The sequence below is a fragment of the Myotis myotis genome, unplaced genomic scaffold (genome assembly GCF_014108235.1).
Source record: "Myotis myotis isolate mMyoMyo1 unplaced genomic scaffold, mMyoMyo1.p scaffold_m19_p_7, whole genome shotgun sequence".
NCBI classification, from domain to species: domain Eukaryota; kingdom Metazoa; phylum Chordata; class Mammalia; order Chiroptera; family Vespertilionidae; genus Myotis; species Myotis myotis.
In genome coordinates this window covers 52,445,636-52,468,257 of record NW_023416379.1, presented here as the reverse complement: position 1 = coordinate 52,468,257, position 22,622 = coordinate 52,445,636, and the positions used below count along the sequence as shown (strand labels likewise).

At 41.5% G+C, this 22,622-nt stretch overlaps 2 protein-coding genes and 1 non-coding gene across 8 annotated transcripts in view; 2 read left to right on the top strand and 1 right to left on the bottom strand.

Moving 5' to 3' along the window:
* The window catches only part of CASP8AP2 (caspase 8 associated protein 2), a 32,041-nt gene extending 20,462 nt beyond the window's left edge, over positions 1-11,579 (top strand). For 3 of the 6 annotated variants that reach the window (XM_036317400.1, XM_036317398.1, XM_036317399.1), the window contains exons 8-11: positions 3,423-6,561; positions 8,133-8,232; positions 8,786-8,838; positions 11,387-11,579. In XM_036317400.1, the coding sequence (XP_036173293.1) occupies positions 3,423-6,561; positions 8,133-8,232; positions 8,786-8,838; positions 11,387-11,564 (3,470 nt within the window). In that variant the 3' untranslated portion in view covers positions 11,565-11,579. Of the gene's footprint in view, positions 1-3,422; positions 6,562-8,132; positions 8,233-8,785; positions 8,843-10,658; positions 11,281-11,386 lie in introns of those variants that run through there. The other 3 variants (XM_036317401.1, XM_036317402.1, XM_036317403.1) reach the window with 3 other exon arrangements.
* Positions 6,593-6,696, bottom strand: LOC118660832. Its single transcript, XR_004969040.1, has one exon. It is a non-coding gene; the product is annotated as a U6 spliceosomal RNA (small nuclear RNA).
* Positions 11,580-19,684: 8,105 nt separating the features above from the next.
* Positions 19,685-22,288, top strand: GJA10 (gap junction protein alpha 10). The gene is given in 5 exon segments (XM_036317474.1): positions 19,685-20,954; positions 20,957-21,023; positions 21,025-21,398; positions 21,401-21,748; positions 21,751-22,288. Coding segments are annotated over 5 exon segments (1,368 nt in total). The 5' UTR covers positions 19,685-20,569; the 3' UTR covers positions 21,945-22,288.
* The last annotated feature ends 334 nt before the right edge of the window (positions 22,289-22,622 follow it).

The window sequence follows — 22,622 nt, the reverse complement described above, 5'->3', positions numbered from 1 at the left end:
CTCAGCTGTAAAGCAATGCAAGTTGCTATGGTACCTTGGGCCAGCTGCAAGTTTGTTAGGTAATTTTCAGATTGCAAAGGGCCAGGCCTTTCATATGCAAAAGCCGGTGCACAGCTTGGGCGGAGCGGGGGTGCCAGGGGATCAACAGGGCAGAGCAAGCAGCTATGGCTGCCCTCAGAGGCCCCGCTTCTCAGTGTCCTGGCAATCGCTGCAAGCACCTCTGAGAGAAAGCTGCCCTCGAGTTCCGACCGAAGCCAAACAGTCCAGTTTCTCCCGTATGAGTCTGAGTCCCCAGAGACTTGCCCAGAACTGGAGCTCAGAGCTTGAGACTCCCTACCGATCAAAAAAGACAACCGTGTCCTCAGCCACCAGCCCTCTTCGCGTGCGCCTCCGTACCTCTGTACTTTACTTCCGCATCACAGCTTCTCTGAGTCTCGGTATGCTTTTCTCTTTCCTTCTAGTTGTAGAATTTCCACTCAGCCAGCCTTCCTGTGGTTCTGGATGATGTCCGTTCCATCTTTTAGTTGTATTCTTGAAGTGGTTGTGCTAAGCAGCAATCTCCGGTGTTTACCTATGCCGCCATCTTGGTTTTTTTCTCTAGAAAATTTTTTTTTTTTTAATTAAATCTTTATTGTTCAGATTATTACATTTGTTCCTCTTTTTTTTCCCCCCATAACTCCCCTCCTCCCAGTTCCCGCCCCACCCTCCGCCCTCACTCCCCACCCACTGTCCTCATCCATAGGTGCACGATTTTTGTCCAGTCTCTTCCCGCATCTCCCACACCCCTTTCCCCCCCAGGAATAGTCAGTCCATTCCCTTTCTATGTCCCTGATTCTATTATAATCAACAGTTCATTCTGTTCATCAGATTATTTATTCACTTGATTCTTAGATTCACTTGTTGATAGATGCATATTTGTTGTTCATAATTTGTATCTTTACCTTTTTCTTCCTCTTCCTCTTCTTAAAGGATACCTTTCAGCATTTCATATAATCCTGGTTTGGTGGTGATGAACTCCTTTAGCTTTTCCTTATCTGTGAAGCTCTTTATCTGACCTTCAATTCTGAATGATAGCTTTGCTGGATAAAGTAATCTTGGTTGTAGGTTCTTGGTATTCATCACTTTGAATATTTCTTGCCACTCCCTTCTGGCCTGCAAAGTTTCTGTTGAGAAATCAGCTGACAGTCATATGGGTATTCCCTTGTAGGTAACTGAGTTTCTTTCTCTTGCTGTTTTTAAGATTCTCTCTTTATCTTTTGCTCTTGGCATTTTAATTATGATGTGTCTTGGTGTGGTCCTCTTTGGATTCCTTTTGTTTGGGGTTCTCCGCGCTTCTTGGACCTGTAAGTCCATTTCTTTCACCAGGTGGGGGAAGTTTTCTGTCATTATTACTTCAAATAGGTTTTCAATATCTTGCTCTCTCTCATCTTCTGGCACCCCTATAATTCTGATGTTGGTACGCTTGAAGCTGTCCCAGAGGCTCCTTACACTATCCTCGCATTTTTGGAAAATTCTTGAAAAACCTTGTAAGTGTGGTTTTGAACGCTATATTCAGTAGTTTGCTTTCCTGCATTTCTGTCATTTGTGACCTTTTTTTTGTCTCCGCATTTTTTATGCTTCCCTATGTTGATAGAGTGGCTTTGTGTTCTAGGTGTCCTATAGGGCCCAGTGGCTCAGCCTCCCCAATTACTTGAGGTGGACACTCTTGGTGCACCCCCATGTGGGCTTTGTGCACAGTGTTGTTGTAGTTAAGCGTTGATTGTTGTAGGTATCACTGGGAGGAATTGACCTCCAGGCCAGTTGGCTGTGAGAATCAGCTGTGTCTGCAGTGGGAGACCTTCTGTGCTGGAGACACCCTTCAGGGGCAATACTTGCTTCAGTATGGCTTTGGTGCTCATTGAGTCTACCCCCTGAGTGTGTCCCTTATGGATCTGAGGAGTTGTAATCTGTATGGTCCCACTCTGACCACCGGGTACACTGGCACTTGGATCTCTAAGGAGGTGCTAATTTAGCCTCTGCCTGAGGCTACCCAGGAGGAGCTATGAAGAGATCTTCAGATTTCTCTTCTTTGTTTGGGGTTTGGAGGTGCCCAGATGAGGTCCACCTGAAGCTTCTGTGTGGCCTTGGGCCTTCTTTTGGAAGTTCTGGGTCTCTCTGACCCAGCTGTAGTTTGTTAGGTAATTTTCAAATTGCAAAGGGCCAGGCCTTTCATATGCAAAAGCCTCTACTCACAGCTTGGGTGGGGCGGGGTCTTAGGGGATCGATAGGGTGGAGCAAGCAGCTATGGCTGCTCCTCAGTCCTACCCTAAGAGACTCCGTGTCTCAGTGTTCCGGTAATCACTGCAAGCTCCTCTGAGAGAAAGCCACCCTCGAGTTCCCACCGATGCCAGACAGTCCAGTTTCTCCCTGTATGAGTCTGGGTCCCCAGAGACTCGTCCGGAACTGGAATTCAGAGCAGTCAGGAGCTTGAGACTCCCTCTCTATTGAAAAAGACAACCGTGTCCTCAGATGCTAGCCCTTTCCACGTGTGCCTCTGTACCTCTGCACTTTACTTCTGCACCTCCTCTGAGTCTCAGTGTGCTTTTCTCTTTCCTTCTAGTTGTAGAATTTCCACTCAGCTGGCCTTCCTGTGCTTCTGGATGATGTCCGTTTTGTCTTTTAGTTGTATTTTTGAAGTGGTTGTGCGAGGCAGCAATTTCCAGTGTTTACCTATGCCGCCATCTTGGTTTCTCTCAGTAATTTTTTAAAAAATTTTTATTGACTAAGTTATTACATATGTGTCTTTATCCCCACGATACCCCCCCATCTCCCCCAGTAATTCTTATTTCTACAAAAAAAAAGGAGTGGAAGGACAGATTATTTCAAATATTCTTTGCTTGCTTGCTTTCAGATCTATTTTTTATCGTTAATTTTTAGGGAGAGTGGAAGAGAGAGGGAAAGACAGAGAAACATTGATGTGAAAGAAACACAATTGATTGGTTGCCTCAACCAGGGCCTGGGCTGGGGAGGAGATTGCAACCGAGGTATGTGCCCTTGACTGGAATCAAACCCGGGACCCTTTGGTCCTCAGGCCAGTGCTCTATTCACCGAACCAAACTGGCTAGTACCAGATCCATTTTTATTGTTCAAAAGCCATCATCAGATGGCATAGAATAGGTGATGCTGCTAACTTGAAGTAAAGATACCTGAACAGTAGATTGATGGTTCTCCAAAAAACCAATCTATCACTGTTGTCAGACACTTGAATACCTTCTGAGAACAGGAAAGACCAATGATATGAGTGTTAGGCATTAACATTCTGTAAAAAGGTATTAAAATAATGAAATGCTTCAGTATTTTATTTGGTTATATTCAGTATAGAAATATCAAATGATTATGATTCTAAGGGTCATGTGATTATCATATACTTTTCTCTTCCACAGATGTTTTTCCACCAAATTCAGCTCATTCCACCTCCAAGAGTCAGTCTGATCTCAACAAGGAAAATCAAAAGCCCATTTGCAAGTCTGACAAATTTGCAGAGGCAGACTCTCATAAGAATTCATCTTTAGTTGAATTAGAAGAAGGAGAAATTATAAGCGACAGTGAAAACTCTAAACTACAAAATAGTTTTGAAGAAATTGCCAAACCTAGAGCTTCTACTGAAGGGCAGAACAGAAAAACTAGTCCAGGAAATAAGAAAAGTACTGTGCATTTGGATAAAGACAAAAGGAAAACATCTATGAAAGTTCAGCAGACCAAAAGGAATTGGAATAAGAGACAGAGTGAATCTAGCAGGTCTTCAAAAACAGAGAAAAAAGATAAGACAATGAGCACCTCCGTTCTGGAAAAAATAGTTCCAATTATTGCTGTACCTTCTTCTGTACCAGAGGTTATGCACATGTTACGAATGATAAGAAAACATGTAAGGAAAAACTACATGAAATTCAAGATTAAATTTCCATTAAAACAATTTCATAGAATTATTGAGTCAGCAATTTTGAGTTTTACATCACTCATTAAACACCTTGACTTATCCAAAATCTCTAAGTCAGTGACTACTTTACAGAAGAATCTTTGTGATGTTATAGAATCCAAACTTAAGCAAGTTAAAAAGAATGGCATAGTAGATAGGTTATTTGAACAACAACTACCAGATATGAAAAAGAAAGCATGGAAATTTGTAGATGAACAACTTGATCATTTATTTGCAAAGCTTAAGAAAATCTTAATAAAGTTTTGTGGTTTCACAAACTTTGGCAGTGACAGCGATGAAGGGAAATTGGACAAAAGTAAAGAAAAACTACAATATTCAAATTGTCAGAAGGAGAATATGGTCAACTCCAGGAAAGAAATGCTGAAAGAGAAATCTTCAAAATCAGAAGATTCTATTTACTCCAGGTATTCACTAGGATCTAAAAAATCTGAGGATAAACATCAAGACCAAAATAACTCTCAAATTAACACATTAAAGAATGACATTAAAAAAAGCTTTAACACTTGCTTTGATAATAATATTAAATGCCTTCAATCTGAAGAGCACTCCTTGGAACTGAACTGTCCGAGCACCCCAAAGCCAGGAAAAATGGAAGGCACCACCATAGAGGATACACAGACATCCCAGCATGCAGCTTTAAAGCCAGAACGCTGTTTTGAGATTCTTACTGAACAGCAAGCATCTAGCCTCACTTTTAATTTAGTGAGTGATGCACAGATGGGTGAGATATTTAAAAGTTTGTTGCAAGGTTCTGATCTTTTGGAAAACAGTGTTAACTGTAATGAAAAAAGTGAGTGGGAGTTAAAGACTCCAGAGAAACAGCTGTTAGAGAGTCTTAAGTGTGAATCTATACCAGCTTGTACAACAGAAGAGCTAGTTTCAGGGGTGGTTTCTCCATGTCCTAAAATGATTAGTGATGATAATTGGTCATTATTATCATCTGAGAAAGGCCCATCTCTGTCTTCAGGGCTTTCGTTGCCAGTTCATCCTGATGTGTTGGATGAAAGTTGTATGTTTGAAGTGTCCACTAACATAGCTTTAAGTAAAGATAATGTATGCAGTTCAGAAAGGAGCAAGCCCTGCATTTCTTCCATCCTGCTTGAAGATTTAGCAGTATCTTTAACAGTACCATCACCTCTGAAGTCAGATGGTCATCTCAGTTTTTTAAAGCCTGAAGTTTTGTCTAGTTCTACTCCTGAGGAGGTTATTAGTGCCCATTTTAGTGAAGACGCCTTACTTGAGGAAGAGGATGCATCGGAACAAGATATTCACTTAGCTCTGGAGTCTGATAATTCGAGCAGTAAATCAAGTTGTTCTTCATCATGGACAAGCCGGTCTGTTGCTCCAGGCTTTCAGTACCACCCCAATCTACCCATGCATGCTGTCATAATGGAAAAGTCCAATGATCATTTCATTGTGAAAATACGGCATGCAGCACCACCTACTCCCTCCAGTCTTCTACAGAATATGGTGGCTGGTGAGTCAGTGACATCTTTGCCCAGAGTGGGAAAGGAAACTGATGAAGCAGCAGAGAAGGAATGTATTTCATGTCAGAACACAGTTTTTAAATCTGTGGAAGAATTGAAACATTCCAACGAAAATGTTGATAGCAGTAAATCAGCTCACGAAGAACAGGGCTGTATGATACAAACACAGGTTCCTGATATATATGAATTCCTTAAAGATGCTTCTGGTAAAGTGGATCATAGTAATGAAGTGGCTGATCAGTGCTTCAAGTTGCATCAAGTATGGGAACCAAAAGTGCCTGAAAGCATTGCAGGATTGCCTGCCATGGAAGAAATTCCACATTCTGTCGAGGGCCATCTTCCAAACACATATATAGACCTCACGAAAGATCCAGTCACTGAGACTAAAAACTTGGGGGAATTCATAGAAGTAGGAGTTTTAAACATTAATCAGTTGGGATGTTCTGGTAGCAATTTGGATCAAAGTGCTCAGATATTAGACAGTGTGCAGCCTGATACTGTAGATGCTTTTATTGATTTGACGCAAGGTGTTTCAAATGAGAGTAAAAGTGAAGATAACCATCCTGCTTTAGCTGTTGGACACTTGGGGTGTGAGGTGTTTTGTGTAGATGAAGGTAACTGTAAGGAAAAAAAGGCGCAAGTGGCAAATGAATCTTTGGAATGCATGGTTGTGGAAAGCTGTATTGATTTGACCTCAGACTCTCCCAGTTCATGTGAAATAAAAAAGGATGATTTAAAATCGGAACTGGAATCAAATTCTGATAATTTAGAGTTGCCTGTGGCTTTGGATAATGCTCACAAAAAGAGGAAAAAACTTTCTAATCTAAATCATTCTTGTCAGAAAAAACAGAGAAAGGAAACAGACTTAATCAGTAAGGAAAGGACCAAGAAAATTACCCAAAATTCTGGTGAGAATGGAGAAGCTCACCAAAAGAAAGCCAGTAAGAAAAAGGCCCCTACAGTGATGAAAGATCCCTCATCATTAAAGGCAAGCCCCAGGATTAAGGACCACCCATCAGCAGCATCTGGCACTTCTGTAAACCTTTCTGCAAAGAATATTATTAAAAAGAAAGGGGAAATTGTAGTTTCATGGACAAGGTAAGGATCTTATGAGACATTTTTTAATTTTTTTAATATGGAAGGCTTCATGAATTTGCATGTCGCCCTAGCACAGGGGCCATGCTAATTTTCTCTGTATTCCAATTTTAGTGTATGTGCTGCCAAATCAAGCACTTATGAGACATTTAAATCAACAGGAAACTTTGAGAAGCCAGAAATCTATACTGTCATGTCATAGTTATATCCCATCCTAAAATAAGGAAAGTGATGACTTCAAAAGTAGTCAAAGTTAATAGAGAATACATTCTAGGGCAGCCGTGGGCAAACTACGGCCCGCGGGCCGGATCCAGCTTGTTTGAAATGAATAAAACTATTGAAAAAAAAGACCGTACCCTTTTATGTAATGATCTTTACTTTGAATTTATATTAGTTCACACAAACACTCCGTCCATGCTTTTGTTCCAGCCCTCCGGTCCAGTTTAAGAACCCATTGTGGCCCTCGAGTCAAAAAGTTTGCCCACCCCTGTTCTAGGGTATAATTTATAGCAGTAGCTCTTAAGCAGGGATGTGCATTAGCACCATGGATAGAACTTTTCATTGTGTTTTGACCTAACTGTTAATTTAAAAAAATGATTCTTTGTAAAGAACTGGTATCACATTTTAGAAAGGAAGAATGATGAGTGGGGTGGTGAAATAGAGCAAAAAGTGTGAGCATTTATAATTTGAGCATTTCCCTAAATTCAGAGTTTCGAAAAAGTTTATAAACAGATTGTACTTTTGACTTCTATATGAACTGTTTGAGAAATGCTGATTTCAAGACCCCATTTCAGACATAAGGGTAGCCACAGCTGTAAACCATTGCACTAGAGCAGGGGTGGGGAACGTCCGGCCCATGGGCCGTATAAGGTCTGTGAAATCATTTGGTCTGTCCCTGCCAAGGCATTAGGGGCAAGTTAATTAAGTGTTTGACCAAATATAGCAGGCTAATTTTTAAGTGGATAATTTTGTATGGCCCATGAATGATGTTTATAAATATCCAAATAGCCTTTGGCAGAAAAAAGTTCCCCACCCCTGCACTAGAGGTTCACGATCTGCAGGCTTAACTGGAGTGCATAATGAGGGAAGCTGAATTTTGAAATTGGTCATTATTTTATTTAATACCATAGTCATCTATGCCTTAATTTCTGGTAACTTGGAGATGACACAGTAAAATCTTAGAGATTGTAATAATACATATTGGTTCTGCCCATGTACAAAAAGCAGAGGCCTGGGAATTGGAAGATTTGGATTCTATTTTACTTTCGTTCTTTTGCTTATTAAGTCTGTCGTCATGTTTGACCCTAATTTTTCAGGTACTGTATACATTAAAGGTAGAATTTTAAAAAATCTATCCTTTTGTCATTAGAATAATAAATGAGTATGTTAGTTTTAGAAAATTTTGGAAATATGTATGTGCTTACAGATTATTGTCAATGTTTTGATATACACACTTTTTCTTCTATGGGTTTTAATAAAAATGTCACCTCCTATTGATGGACATTAAGACAGTGGAATTTTTGATACCTTTCTGCTTTAATCTACAAAAGCTAAATAACGTTTTCTCCCTGTAGAAATGATGACCGGGAAATTTTATTGGAGTGTCAGAAAAGCGGGCCATCAATAGAAACATTTTCTTATGTAGCTGCCAAGTTGAATAAAAATTCATCTCAGGTAACTTCCCAATTTTTACATCTCTATAGTTTCACAGATGTTACTACTTAAATACTTAGATTTCATTTTAACATTTAAAATATGTAGATACTTATTGGCCAACTTCTTTAAAAGTATGGCTTTTTATGTTGGACTGTTAAAAACTTGGTGATTGTGGAAGAACAATCCTAATTTATTTTTCTGTTGTCTTACATTTACTTATTTTGATCTTAAACAATTTTGTAATGTTTATTGTTTAAGAAAGTTTAATATTGATTCTTGAATTGGGGTAGTGAACACACAGTATGATACACAGATGATATATAATAGAATTGTACACCTGAAACCTATATAATTTTATTAATATCACCCAATAAATTGAATTTTAAAAAGAAAGATTAATATTGAAAGTTAAACTAGCAGTCACCTTTAGTATGAAGATATTTTATTTTTCCAGACATTACTTCATCTCTTTATTATTGACAGTAACTTTCTTTAGATGTTTTGTGGAAGTAGTCATAAAAAAAGATCTCATTGTAATACTTATAATTAATACTCATTTTTTACTTTTCAGGTCTCAGAAAGATTCCAGCAACTATTGAAGCTCTTTGAAAAGTCAAAATGCAGGTAGTTAATGGTTATACTACAGAAGATTAGTAAAATAAATGTTTGATACTGTAACTCTGCAGTTAATGGCCTTTAGTCATCAAAGATGTGAGTAGTGGGGTCCTGCTTCAGTCAGAGGCTGGAGGATGATTGCTTGTGCAGGCTTCTAAGGTCACCAAACCCACAGGATGTGCTCAGAGTTGCATTTCAGATCAGCATGGCATTCCTCCTTAACCTTCCAACTGCTGATGAGTCTAAAGTGGGAGGGAATCCATTTGATTAATAAAAATTTTTAATATTTTAAAATATAAAACATATACTTGGAATCCATTGTCATCCGAATAGATGACATGATTTACTATGTTAAATTATTAATAATGTTCACAGACCTGTTTCCTCAGTCCCGTCCCCCGCCCTCAGTTTTTTTTAAAGCCATTTTTATACAGGTTTATTAAGGCAACAATGTTTTTCAGCAGGATTTTCCTGTAAGACCTGAGTCAGCTGCTTAAATATTTGGACTTTATAGAAGAAAAATTATAAAGATATTTAAGATACCATTTTTCAGTTGATTTGTAGTCATGATTATTTAAATGCAAAACACCCAATTTTAAATTAAATTAAGTTCAGATTAGATTAAATCAGAATAGAAACCATATTTGGCCATAGACCTTAATGTGAAAGGTTCTCAGTATATTTGAGTTATAAATCTGTTTCTAGACCTGATGTAAATTACTGTCTTTAGAAACTGATAATTTCTCTCAAAGCAACTAGTTTGCTATTGGGATCTTCAGAAGATGTTTAGTAGTTTATTGTGAAGTTAAAATTATATTTATATAATTCAGAATGTGAGATTTAATAATGGGGAATTTGAAGGAAGAGCTTGTTCTAAAGAACCTTTAAAAATAGTTTAAGGCAGTGATGGCGAACCTTTTGAGCTCGGCATGTCAGCATTTTGAAAAACCCTAACTTAGCTCTGGTGCCGTGTCACATACAGAAATTTTTTGATATTTGCAACCATAGTATAAAAAATATTTATATTTTTGATATTTATTTTATATATTTAAATGCCATTTAACAAAGAAAAATCAACCAGAAAAATGAGTTCGTGTGTCATAGGTTCGCCATCACTGGTTTAAGGTGACAATGACCTGGTTATTTTTCAGATTTACTGTGCTTTAAAATTTTCACCACCTTTAAGAAATTAAATTGAGTTTTTTGTTTTACCTGAATATTTTCTTAAAATATGACTTCTGTTCTCTTGAGAAAATAATGTACATTTATGGAAGAATTAACTTGTATCTGGAAGTGATGCTAATAATTTGAAATTTCCAAATTCCATTGTAAATCTTTTATTGGATTTGATACTTGAGATTTTATTTGCTTGCATGATAGCATAATGTGTTGCTTCATTCCTAGTTTGTCTTTTTTTTTTTAAAATATATTTTATTGATTTTTTACAGAGAGGAAGGGAGAGAGAGAGTTAGAAACATCGATCAGCTGCCTCCTGCACATCCCCTATTGGGGATGTGCCCGCAACCCAGGTACATGCCCTTGACCAGAATCGAACCTGGGACCTTTCAGTCCGCAAGCCGACGCTCTATCCACTGAGCCAAACCGGTTTCAGCCCTAGTTTGTCTCTTAACTGATTTTTCCCTCCAAGTACTATAGTCTCATTAAATTCTTTTCAAAATCAGAGTATAATGATAAGGTTTCCAAACTGATTCTGTAAAAAGCTAGTTTTAAACATCAGAATTATCTAAGTAGAACTCATTTAAAAGAACAACACTTATGAAATGGTCATATCATAAGAATAGAATCATAACTTTAGGTTTTTCTTACAGATAGTTGCTGAATTCCTTGGAGCCTCAATTGATACTGCATACTACACAGAAGCTTGGAATTCCTCATGTTTTAAATGGGGATGTAGAGGGCAGTTTTATGACATGGATTACTAGATTATCTACATTTGTTATTAATTGCTGACTCTTTACTCTCAAGTCAGCTTGTTCCAGTCATCAATATGATTTGCTTATCTCTTATTAGTCAAGAAACTTATTTTTAAACAGGTTACAATTTGTTATTAAGATAAAAGCAACAACAATATAATATTGAAACCTTAATTTTGATATTTCAAAGAAATGAGTTTCTTTTCTAGATTTTTAAAAATAGTTTTGTAGCATTTTTAAATTAACCATTAATTAGTTTGTTTTCATATATTTTTATTTGCTTTTCTAATGACCTCTCATTTTGGTAAATTGTAAAGTAATTTAAATAGTGTATCTGTAAATATGTATACTTGAAATGATGTAAAATACTTTGTGTGTGTGTATCTGTGTTTGTGTGTATATACACTTAAAAGGCTTTGCCTAGCCAAGGAATTTTTTTTTATCTGTATAAAATTTTTGTACAAAGGTTGCTTTCAATACCAGTAATGTATAAATAAAACCATGTAAAGTTCTGTTATATTTTGATTAGAATGTTGTTTTTTAAATGTGTTTAAAAGGAAAAAAAGGTAAAACTCACGGTGGACATGGGAGGCTATTGTGAAGTTGTTTTGGTGATGTTGCAGATGGCTGAATGTCTGTGCATGGATTAATTGGAGAAAACCAGTTGCCTTTGCCTGCTTTCTCACAGCAGGTACTAGCAGACTGAAGCAGACCTCTGGACAGGTATCCTCAGCTAAAATCAGGGCAGTACAGCAGCTCTTGGGAGTCAAGATTTGGGGAAAGCAGGTAAGGATTGACTAGATTGTGCATTATTTGTTCGCTCTTCCCCCTCCAGATTCATAGGACTGTGGGTCATTATCTAGGCTCAAGACTCTGGAAGTGCCTTAGGAAATTGCCATTTCTCCTATGGTGTGAAGGGGAAACCCTGCTTGGTAGATAACAAAATGAAATAATTAACTGGTTTTTGTAGTGCCTGCCGTATTGCCTATCTTCTTCCCTCTCTTTGAACTTCCAACATGGCCTAGAGCAGTGGTCGGCAAACTCATTAGTCAATAGAGCCAAATATCAACAATTGAAATTTCTTTTGAGAGCCAAATTTAAACTTAAACTATATAGGTAGGTACATTGTTATTAACTTAATTAGGGTACTCCTAAAGCTTAGGAAGAACCACACTCTAGGGGCCAAAAAGCTACATGTGGCTCTTGAGCCATAGTTTACCGACCATGGGCCTAGAGGGTTGGCCCTCAGTTCTTCCCCAGTGCCTACTGTCACTCAGAAGAGCCCATACCACCAGGTTAAATGAGTTCACAAGCCAAAGTAAAGTGATAATTAAGAGATGCCACTGGTTCAAAGAAAAACAACAAACAAGACCCCAGAAATTAAAAATAAAGCCAATAAACATCAAAAGAAAAGAAGATTTTGGTAATGGGATACAAATATAAGAAATAATAAACCAAGTATAAATATATGAAAACATAATATTTAAATAAAGAACATAACAAAATGGAGTAAAAGTAGAATAGATACAGCTGAAGAATGAATTAGTGAGTTTGAAAATCAGATTGAGAAACTTTTAGAAAGAAGAAGAAAAAAAGTACACAAACAAAACCAAATAGTAAATATGAATGCAGATTTAAGTGAGGTGAAGGATAGAGGATGTGCCAGTATTAGAGTAACAAAAGAAGACCAGAAGAGGAAAAAAGATCGAAGGGCCAGAGAGTCAAATGAGATAGAGAAGGAAGTACCCACATCTAGACACATAGTGAAAGGAAGAGTTTCACCCTGGCTGGTGTGGCTCAGTTAACGTTGGAGCAACATTCCATACACTAGAAGGTGGCTGGTTGGTTTGATTTCTTGGTCAGGGCACGTAACCAGGTTGTAGGGTCAATCCCTCGTCGGGGTGTATGTAGGCTGCAACTGACTGGTGTTTCCTTCCTTTCTCTGGAATCAATTAAAAAATATTCTTAAAAATTTTTCAATTTTTAAAAAACATCCAATTTGAACAAGTCTCATTTGTTGTAAACACTATTCCAAACCCACTGCTCTTCAATGCCACCTTGCCAACAGATTGGGTGACCATATATGTGTAGGTTTCTGGAATCTGTGTTTTGTTTATTGGCCTGTTTGTGTAATCATGCACCTATGTTATCACTCTTAATTACTGTAGCTTTCTATGTTTTGATATCCAGGAGACAGTAGTGGCAGTAGATCTCATCCTTTAGTGTGCTAGTTTCTGCAGAGACTGGGATGAGACATCCGGGGAGCCCCTTCTCTTTCCCAGCAGCAGTGCAGTGCCAGGATTACTTCCCTCATCAGGACATTTCAGGTTATTGTTGCGAGGTTATGGGAGAGTCTCCTACTCTGTGCTCCTGTCACTTTCAGATTCTCTACTGAAAAAGAAGTAAATTGTCCTGAGCTGTCTGTTGCGGCCTAATAGAAGATTGCTAGAACACACAACCTACATACAGACGCAGACCACACCTCAGTGGTCTAAAATTGCTTCATTTCTTTTTGAGATATTTCTTCTTTCAGTATAGCATGATTTGCAAGAACACTTTGGGTTTGACTGTCACTCCATTATTGGGTGTTCACATTTGATGAAGCTAGACTCACCCTGAGCAGCTATTGATGAAATCAGACACCACCCATCGATTTGTGACATCGATTCCCAGAGCAATTAATCGTCTGAAAGAAATGCACTCACTCAAATCACTTTAATTATTCACAAATGAAAAAGGAAAATTCTCATTTGTTTCCCTTTTCATTTCCAAATATCTTACACCAGGAATGGCTGCAGCATAGTGTCAATTAGAGAAATATTACAAGAGAATTGCAAAGCACGAAACAACATTTGACCTTGGGAGAGGACTAGGTTAGACACCATTGATCAAAATTACTGTGCTCATTCTGGATTGGGCCCCACAGCCAGCTGATCAGAGCCTTTATATTGGCAACCAGCCTCAGTTCCCTAATTAGCCAGACATGGTCCAACTTGAAGGTTCTTTGATCCCATTCGTTATTATTTTGCCCACCTTATAAGGTAAGTGGTCGATACGTGGATTTTCTTGGTTATGAGAAATATAGGAAATTCCTGTGGGGAAGATCTGAAAATTTAGGAAAGGAACACCAGCTTTTTACAAAAGAGATGCTAAGTTAACATTTGATAGTGAAAGAAAAGTCAACAATATTTCTAGGACCTGTAGCCATTTAATGGTAAAAAGTAGTTATTTTTAGGAAACAGGAATATTTGTCTCAAGGATCTGACTTTTGCATGCCAGAATGTATGATTGTATTTCTGGTTTTCATGTTGGCCTAATTTTCTTTTATTTGCTATTTTAAAAGTAATAATTTCCAGTTTTTAAGGATATCGTGGCAAAAAGAAGCATTAAATAGTTTAGGATGGTCACACAGAATATTAAATGAATTAGTTTTTCCACCTTAGGGGTTTTTTTTGGTTAGTTTTTTGTTGTTGTTTTTGTAGTTGTTAATCCTCACCTGAGGATATTTTTCCCATTGATTTTTAGAGAGACTGAAAGGGAGAGGGGAGCGGGGAGGGAGAGAAAGAAATATTGGTGCTACGGAGACATTGATTGGTTGCATCCTACACACGTGCCAACTAGGCACAGATCAAACCTACAATCCAGGTATGTGCCTTTGACTGGAAATTGAACCTGAGACCCTGTGGTGCATGGGCTGGTGTGCCAACCACTGAGCACACTGCCCAGGGCTAGGACTTTTATATAAAACTAAAGGCCTAGTGCATGGATTTGTGCACTGGTGGGGTCCCTCTGCCTGGCCTGTGGGGATCAGGCCGAAACCGGCCTGGTGCACAGATTCATCCATGGTGTGTTCAGCCCATCTTGCCCAGCCCCGATTGGCCAAGCTAACCTACCGGTTGGAGCGTCTACCCCCTGGTGGTCAGTGTGCGTCATAGTGATTGGTCAAACGGTTGAATGAAGGGTCGGACACTTAGCATATTAGGCTTTTATTATGTAGGATAGAAGTTCTATATTTTTATGTGTTAAAGGTATTATTTTTTAATAAAGAATAATGGCCAGAAAAATTTAAATGGATGATTAAGAAAGGATAGAACTTAGCAAATTGTTGCTTCAGTTAATGAGGTATAAGTCGAAGACTTTAAAGTTTTTATTTGGGGTACTATAATTTTTGAATTTGAAACAATTTACAAGTACATAGAGTAAAATATAAAACTCATTAATACCCCTTTCAAATTCTGAGAGAATCCTTTTTAAATTTAATTTTAGAAATTGTTTAAACATGTATGCACATACAGGTATAAATTTACATAAATGTACACACTGGGTAAAAATCAGTCATGCTTCCCGAGAAGCATCTTTTTCTTTTTGCCTCTCTCTTCCTCCTCCAAACTTCCTCCTTGCTTACAACCTCCTGCAGACCACCAGTAACCTATATTAACTTCCCAGTGTGTGTCCCTCTGTTCTTTTTCCTCCATGCTCATAATCACATACCTATACATCTCATTTACAAATGCATATATATATTTTTGTATGATTTTATTTTACTCAGTGATATACAGTCTTACATTGCATCTGAGCATCAATGATTTGGAGAGACTTGGCATCTTTATGGATAGTAATTGAGTTCTGAATCCCTGAGTATAGTATATCCTACCATTAATTTATTTAAACAGTGGTGTGTGTGTGTGTGTGTATACTTGGCATTGTCAACTGTTCTCTCCTGGAAAGTGTCCTGCTTTGGTTTCAGTGACACGATCCTCATGTTTTCCCCTTTTTTCTCTGCTATTTTTCTTTCTTGTCCCCAAGTGATCTCATCTACCTATTCAATGATTATTCACAAATGCTTAAATTTTTATCTCTAGTTTGTATCTTTTTATTGTTGTTCTCTAGTCTTAAATGCTTTCTGGACATCCCTACATAAAATTTTAAAAAATTTTTATTTTACAATTATAGTTGACATTCAACATTATTTTATATTGGAGGCCTGGTACATGAATTCATGCACATGGGGGTCCGGCCGGCCTGCCCCGATGGTGACCCATTGGGCTGAGCCGGCTGGAGGTAGGGGCTGTGGGCAGTTGGCTGGCCAGCTCTGCCTCCAATCTGGGTGTTGGGGGCCGATCGGGTGCTGGGCCAGCCAAAGAGGGGGTGGCGACTGATCAGGGCCTGGATCAGGCTGGTTGGCTGCTGCAGTGTGTGTCATAGCCACCGGTCGTTCCAGTTGTTCTGGTTGTTCCGCTGTCCTGGTCACTGGGCTTTTATATATAGACTAGAGGCCCAGTGCACAAAAATTTGTGCACTCGGGGGGGAGAGGGGGCCCCTCAGCCCGGCCTGTGCCTCTCGCAGTCTGGGACCCCTCGGGAGATAACGACCTGCTGGCTTAGGCCTGCTCCCGGGTGGCAGAGGGCAGGCCTAATCCCTAGGTGCAGCCCCTGGTCGGGCTCAGAGCAGGGCCGATTGGGGAGTTGGGGCGCCGCCCCCTGTCATGCACAGAGCAGGGCGGATCGGGAGGTTGCGATGCCACCCTCAGTTACGCTCAGGGTAGGGCCGATTGGGGGGTTGGGGCACCGCTCCGTGTCACACTCAAGGCAGGGTCGATGGGGAGGTTGCGGCGCCACCCCCTGTCACGCACAGAGCAGGGCCAATCAGGGTTGGGGCGCTGCCCCCTGTCATGCACAGAGCAGGGCCGATAGGGGTTGGGGAGCTCCCCCCTGTCATGCACAGAGCAGGGTCAATCAGGGGGTTGGGGAGCTCCCCCCTGTCACTCACAGAGCAGGGCCCATAAGGGGGTTGAGGAGCTCCCCCCTGTCACTCACAGAGTAGGGCCGATAGGGGAGTTCGGGCACCGCCCCCTGTCACACACACAGCAGGGCCGATCAGGGGGTTGGGGCGCCACCCTCTATCACCCACAGAGCAGGGCCGATCAGGGAGTTGGCGCACCGCCACTGTCACACTCAGGGCAGGGCTGATGGGGAGGTTATGGCTCTACCCCATCACACACAGAGCAGGGCCCGTGGGGGGGCGGGCGTTGGGGCGCCGCCCTCTATCACCCACAGAGCAGGGCTGATCAGGGGGTTGGGGCGCTGCCACTCTCACACTCAGGGCAGGGCCGATGGGGAGGTTATGGCTCTACCCTGTCACACACAGAGCAGGGCCCGTGGGGGGGGGGTTGGGGCGCCGCACCCCGTCACACACAGAGCAGGGCCCGTGGGGTGGGGGGGTTGGGGTGCCGCACCCTGTCACACACAGAGCCGCAGGGCGATCAGGGGGTTGGGGAGCTCCCCCCTATCAGGCACAGAGCAGGGCCGATCAGGGGGTTGGGGCGCCTTCCCCTGTCAGGAACAGAGCAGGGCCGATAGGGAGGTTATGGCCCCGCCCCCTGTCACACACAGAGCCACAGGGTGATCAGGGGGTTTGGGCGCTGCCCCCTGTCACGCTGATCTCGGTGCCTGGAGGCCTCGCTGCTCCGCTGATCCAGGTGCTGGGAGGCATATTCCCCTTTTACTATATAGAATAGAGGCCTGGTGCATGGGTGGGGGCTGGCTGGTTTGCCCTGAAGGGTTTCCTGGATCAGGGTGGGGGTCCCCACTGGGCTGCCTGGCCAGCCTGGATGAGGGGATGATGGCTGTTTGCAGCTGGTCACACACCCTTCAGGGTGGGGGTCCCCACTGGGGTGCCTGGCCAGCCTGGATGAGGGGATGATGGCTGTTTGCAGCTGGTCACACACCCTTCAGGGTGGGGGTCCCCACTGGGGTGCCTGGCCAGTCTGGGTGAGGGGCTGAGGGCTGTTTTCAGGCTGACGGGTGACTGAAGCTCCCAACTGCTCCTTTTTTTCTTTTTCTTTTTCTTTTTATTCTGGGCCAGCTTTAGCTCTGGCTCCAGCTCTGAGGCCTCTGCTGCTGAAAGAAGGTATCTGGTTTGTTTAGGTTCTCTAATCGAAACAATGTATAACTCCAGCTCTGAGATCCCAGCTCGCTGAAAGCTGGTTTCTGGGGTTTTGTTTAGCTTCTATATTTGTTACAGGTTTCTTAAACTGCAGGCTCAGAGGCCAGCAAGGCAGGCGGGGAACGTTGGAGTCCTCCGTCAGTCACTGAAGCAAGCAAGCCTCATGTTAGTTTCAAGCTGCCTGGCTACCGGCTGCCATCTTGGCTGGCAGTTAATTTGCCTATCTCGCTGATTAGCCAATGGGAAGGGTAGCGGTCGTACGCCAATTACCATGTTTCTCTTTTATTAGATAGGATACGAGATAGATTAGTCTCAGGTATACAGCATAGTGGTTAGACAATCATAATTCACAAAGTGCTCCCCGCCCCCCGCTCCTATATTTCAGGTACCCAACTGGCACCATCCATACTTATTACAATATTATTATCTATATTCCATATGCTGTACTTTACATTCCCATGACTATTTTATAACTGCCAATCTGTACTTCTCAATCCCTTCACCTTTTTCACTCAGTCTTCCAACTTCCCTCCCCTCTGGCAGCCATCTGTTTGTTCTCTGTATCTGGGTCTGTTTTTGTTTTGTTTTTTTAGATTCTGCATATAAGTGAAATCATATGGTATTTGTCTTTCTCTATCTGACTTCTTTTAGCATAATGCCCTCTAGGTCTAACCCTGCTGCACAAATGGTAAGATTTCATCCTTTTTTATGGATGTGCCCACTCTGCCATTCAGTTTTGTTGGGGAAAAAATCTATATATTTTTCCAATTATAACTTCTGCCATTGCTGTACTTAAAAAGCCTTCCTCAAAAGCCTTCCTCTACTTCAAGATTGTAAAACATATTCTTTTACATTTTATTTTAATACTTTCAGAGTTAACCTTTTTAGATTTAATTCTTTAGTCCATCTGGAATTTATACTGGGTCAGGCAAAAGCAGGTTTACTGTAGTGGGTACATAACAGTTATTCTTGTATTATTATTTACTAACTACTAGTGACCCAGTGCATGAAATTGCATGGCCCTACCCACCCATGCACACCATGCCCACCTGCCTGCCGCACCACCTTGACACCCTAACCTCTCCACCCAGAACTCGAGTGCACCTGGCCCCGCCCCTGACCCCTCCGGCCTTCTCTGGTCACCTTAAGCCCCTCCCTTGGTCCCACGAGTCGCCTCGGGCTGGTCCCACCTCCTCCGGGTGCCTCCCCACTTCTGCCCCGGCTCTGGAGCAATGCGGTGTCTCCGCCCTGTCATGGCGTTGGAGGAGAGCGTGGAAGCCTCCCCTCGGCTACAGAGTTTCGAGCGCCACTTCCTGGTGGTGCGCTGTGCTCCTTCCCCTGGCAGGTGGGCGGTAGGCGCGCTGAGTGCGAGCAGTGGGTGGCGAAGGACTGGTGAGGGGGGCGCTATGGGCTCTCATTCCTGCCCTCCCCGCCATGGAATGGTCCTGCCTCCTCCGGGCGCTTCCCCGCTTCCATCTCATCTCCGGAGCAACGTGGAGCAACGCGGCAGCTCCACTCCTACACGCATGTTCAGCCTCCTGCTGAACAGTTGTTACAGCATGAGGGCATCACGGCCACTAGCATATTAGTTCTTTATTATATAGGATTGTATTATTTTCTATACAAACAAATGTAGAGCTACTTTTGCCCCACCCTGTATTTGTGTTTGGAGATAAGTAGGGAAAATATAACAATTTAATGTTTTTTTCTTGTATTTTTGAGTTGATATTTGCTTTTTTACACTATTGGTTCATTTTATATGTTAGTGGGAGTCCTTAGTGACTAAGTACTGTGAGGGCTGGACCAGGCATGTCTGGTTCATTGTTGAATTTCCTGGCATCTACTAGGTGCTAGAAAGATTTTGGTAAATATTGAAGGAATGATTTATGGAAAGAGAAAATTGTTTCATTATTTGTTTTAACCTAATAGCACTTTCCTGCTTTTTCTTTATATATTTCACATTTGGAAGTCTTCCACATCTTAGAAGATTTTAATGTACCAAGTATTTTAGCCTCATTGAACCTTGAAAAACATTAAATTTTTCAGTGTGAACCAAATAACCTACTCATGTCAGCTATGTTTCCATTTTTTTCCAGGTCTCAAGTTTGCTAGAGAAGTTTATATTCACTTTTCCTCTAAGTTAGCAAAGCTTCCATGAAAAATGTAATCATGTCTTATTGCTTATTGTTTCTGTGTCTTCTTAATCTTTCCTGCTATTCTGTGCCAGTATCAGAGGGTGTATTTGGCTGGTTTCTGTTTTCCTCATTTGTACTTTCAGTCTTGAGTGGGAGCATGGATAATATATAACGAGGACCTTTGTTTTCTGCTGGTGATTATTCCTGGGAGAGGAACCGAGTTTTAAAGTGAAAAGACAATTCAGCCCACTGCTATTTAGTGATACCTTCTGTGTGCAAAGACCACATGCCACAACCATCATGCAACTCATGTGAGGTACAGTGCCACAGTCAGAGTTATTTAAGATCATGTAGGACGTATGGTAAATGGGGCATCTCAGATGGTAGAAAAATGAGTAAAATTGTGGAATAGACGGCATTGTATAAACATGAGGGCCAATTCACATGTCAGAATGACAGTCAACTTTGTGTGGGAGAGAACAGGATAGAAAGGATATTGGATCAGATTGTGGAGGGTCGTTAGTGTTTTTTCAAAATTGGATATTCCCTGGAACCATCCTATTTCATCAAGCATGGTCCATAAATATTAGGGCTGGGAAACCATTCGCAGTTTTACTGGCATGAAAAAACAATCTGCTGTTTTAATGAGCCCGAGTCTTTATACATTACATCCAGGGGTGCTATTAACCTCCGTGTTCTCTCTATTTCAGGCATTAGTCTCTTACCATGGGGGATTGGAGCTCATTGGGTGACATTCTAGAGGAAGTTCACTCCCACTCAACCATCATGGGGAAAATCTGGCTGACCATCCTCTTCATTTTCCGAATGCTGCTACTTGGTGTGGCTGCTGAAGATGTTGGGGATGGTGAACAGTCAGCCTTTGCCTGCAACACCCAGCAGCCAGGTTGCAACAATATCTGTTATGATGATGCGTTCCCTATCTCTTTGACCAGATTCTGGGTTTTACTGATCATCTTCGTATCTTTTCCCTCTCTGGTGTATATGGGCCATGTCCTTTATCAACTCAGGGCCTTTGAAAAGGAGAGGCAGAGGAAAAAGTCACACCTTAGAACCCACATGGAGAATCCAGGGCTGGAATTGGAGGAGTAACAAAGGATAGAGAACTGAGGAGGTTACAAGAGCAGAAGAGGATCCATAAAGTCCCTCCGAAAGGATGTCTACCGCATACTTGTCTTACACATCTTGATCAGACCTGTACTGGAAGTAGGGTTTATGGTAGGCCAGTATATTCTCTATGGGTTTCAAATGCACTCCCTCTACAAATATACTCAACCTCCATGCCCCAATGTAGTGGATTGCTTTGTATCCAGGCCCACAGAGAAGACCATTTTCATGCTCTTTGTGCACAGCATTGCAGCCATCTCTTAGCTCCTTAATGTACTGGAACTATCCCATCTGGGAATCAGGAAAATCAGGAGGGCACTTTATGAGAAGTCAGGCAATAAGGGCATTGACGATGAAAGGGCCCCTCCATTTCATTTGAGAAAATATTCAGTGCCTCAGCAGTATATGATTTGCTCTCCCTTGTCTGAAAGAATCTACTTCAAGCCAACAATCAGCAACAAGTCATCCAAGTCAGTGTGCCGAAGTCTAAAGCCTTGTGGCAAATCCCACAACCCAAGCCACTTGAGGTAGATCCTTGTGGTAGTGAAAAGGACTGGGCTGAGGAGGGTCAGCACAGCGGACAGCTCCACGTCCACATCCCATGTCCCTGGGATGACTGTGTTAGAATTCAGCACCCGGGACAGCAACCTGACCATTCTTCCTTTGGCATACAGAATACCATGTCCCAGTACTGGCTAGGCACAATGATGCCTTCTAGGCATTGTCCATCCTATGCAATAGGAACCTGGAAACAGTCCCAGGACTGGCAACGCGCAGGGAGCCTCTCACAGGTTTGCACAGTCACTGCAGAGGCAGCAATGGCAGCGTGAGAGAGAGAGGAGTCTGGACAGACAGATCTCGCTCGGGCAGTCGCAAGGGCAGCTTTCTGTCCAGGCTGCTATCTGAAAAGGGACAGCTACACAGTGACTCAGGTAGCTTCAGTTCTCGGACTAGCTTGTGCTTTCTGCATCAGTAAAACAGCCCCTTGCTCTGCCTTCAGCCAATGGGCACAGAACATCAATGGTAAGTAAAGACAGACTGATGAAGGAACTATTACAAGAAGTGTTCCATTTTGGCCCCTTCCATTTCCTTCTTCATGGTGTGTATATGTCTGTGTTGAGAGAGAGGGAGAGGAGGAGGGGGAGGTTAATTTATAGAAAGTTAAATTAATTCATTCAAGAAATTCAACTCATGAAATAAACTTAATTGAAAACTTTATATCCATCTGACTTTTAAGTGCTGGGTGTGTAAATGGATAAAATACCATCTCTGCCATAAAAGGGAAAGTTAGGTAAACATGTAAATGTGATAATGTGTAAGGTGCATGATATGGAGGTGGGCAAAGGAGGGAGTGGTCACTTCTTTATGGACCGGTCAGGAAAAGCTTCATAGTTTTTACTTTTCAATTGCAGTTGACATTCAAGATTATATTAGTTTCAGCTGTACAGTGCAGTTATTAGATAGGCATTTATATAACTTACAAAGTGGTTATCCCCAATAAGTCTGGTACTTAAGTGGCACCGTGCCAAGTTATTACAATATTATTGATTAGATTCCTTAGGTTGTACTTTACATTGGCGACTATTTTGTAACTGCTAATTGTACTTTTTAATTCCTTCATCTTTTCACCCAGCCTCCATTCCCCTTCCACCTG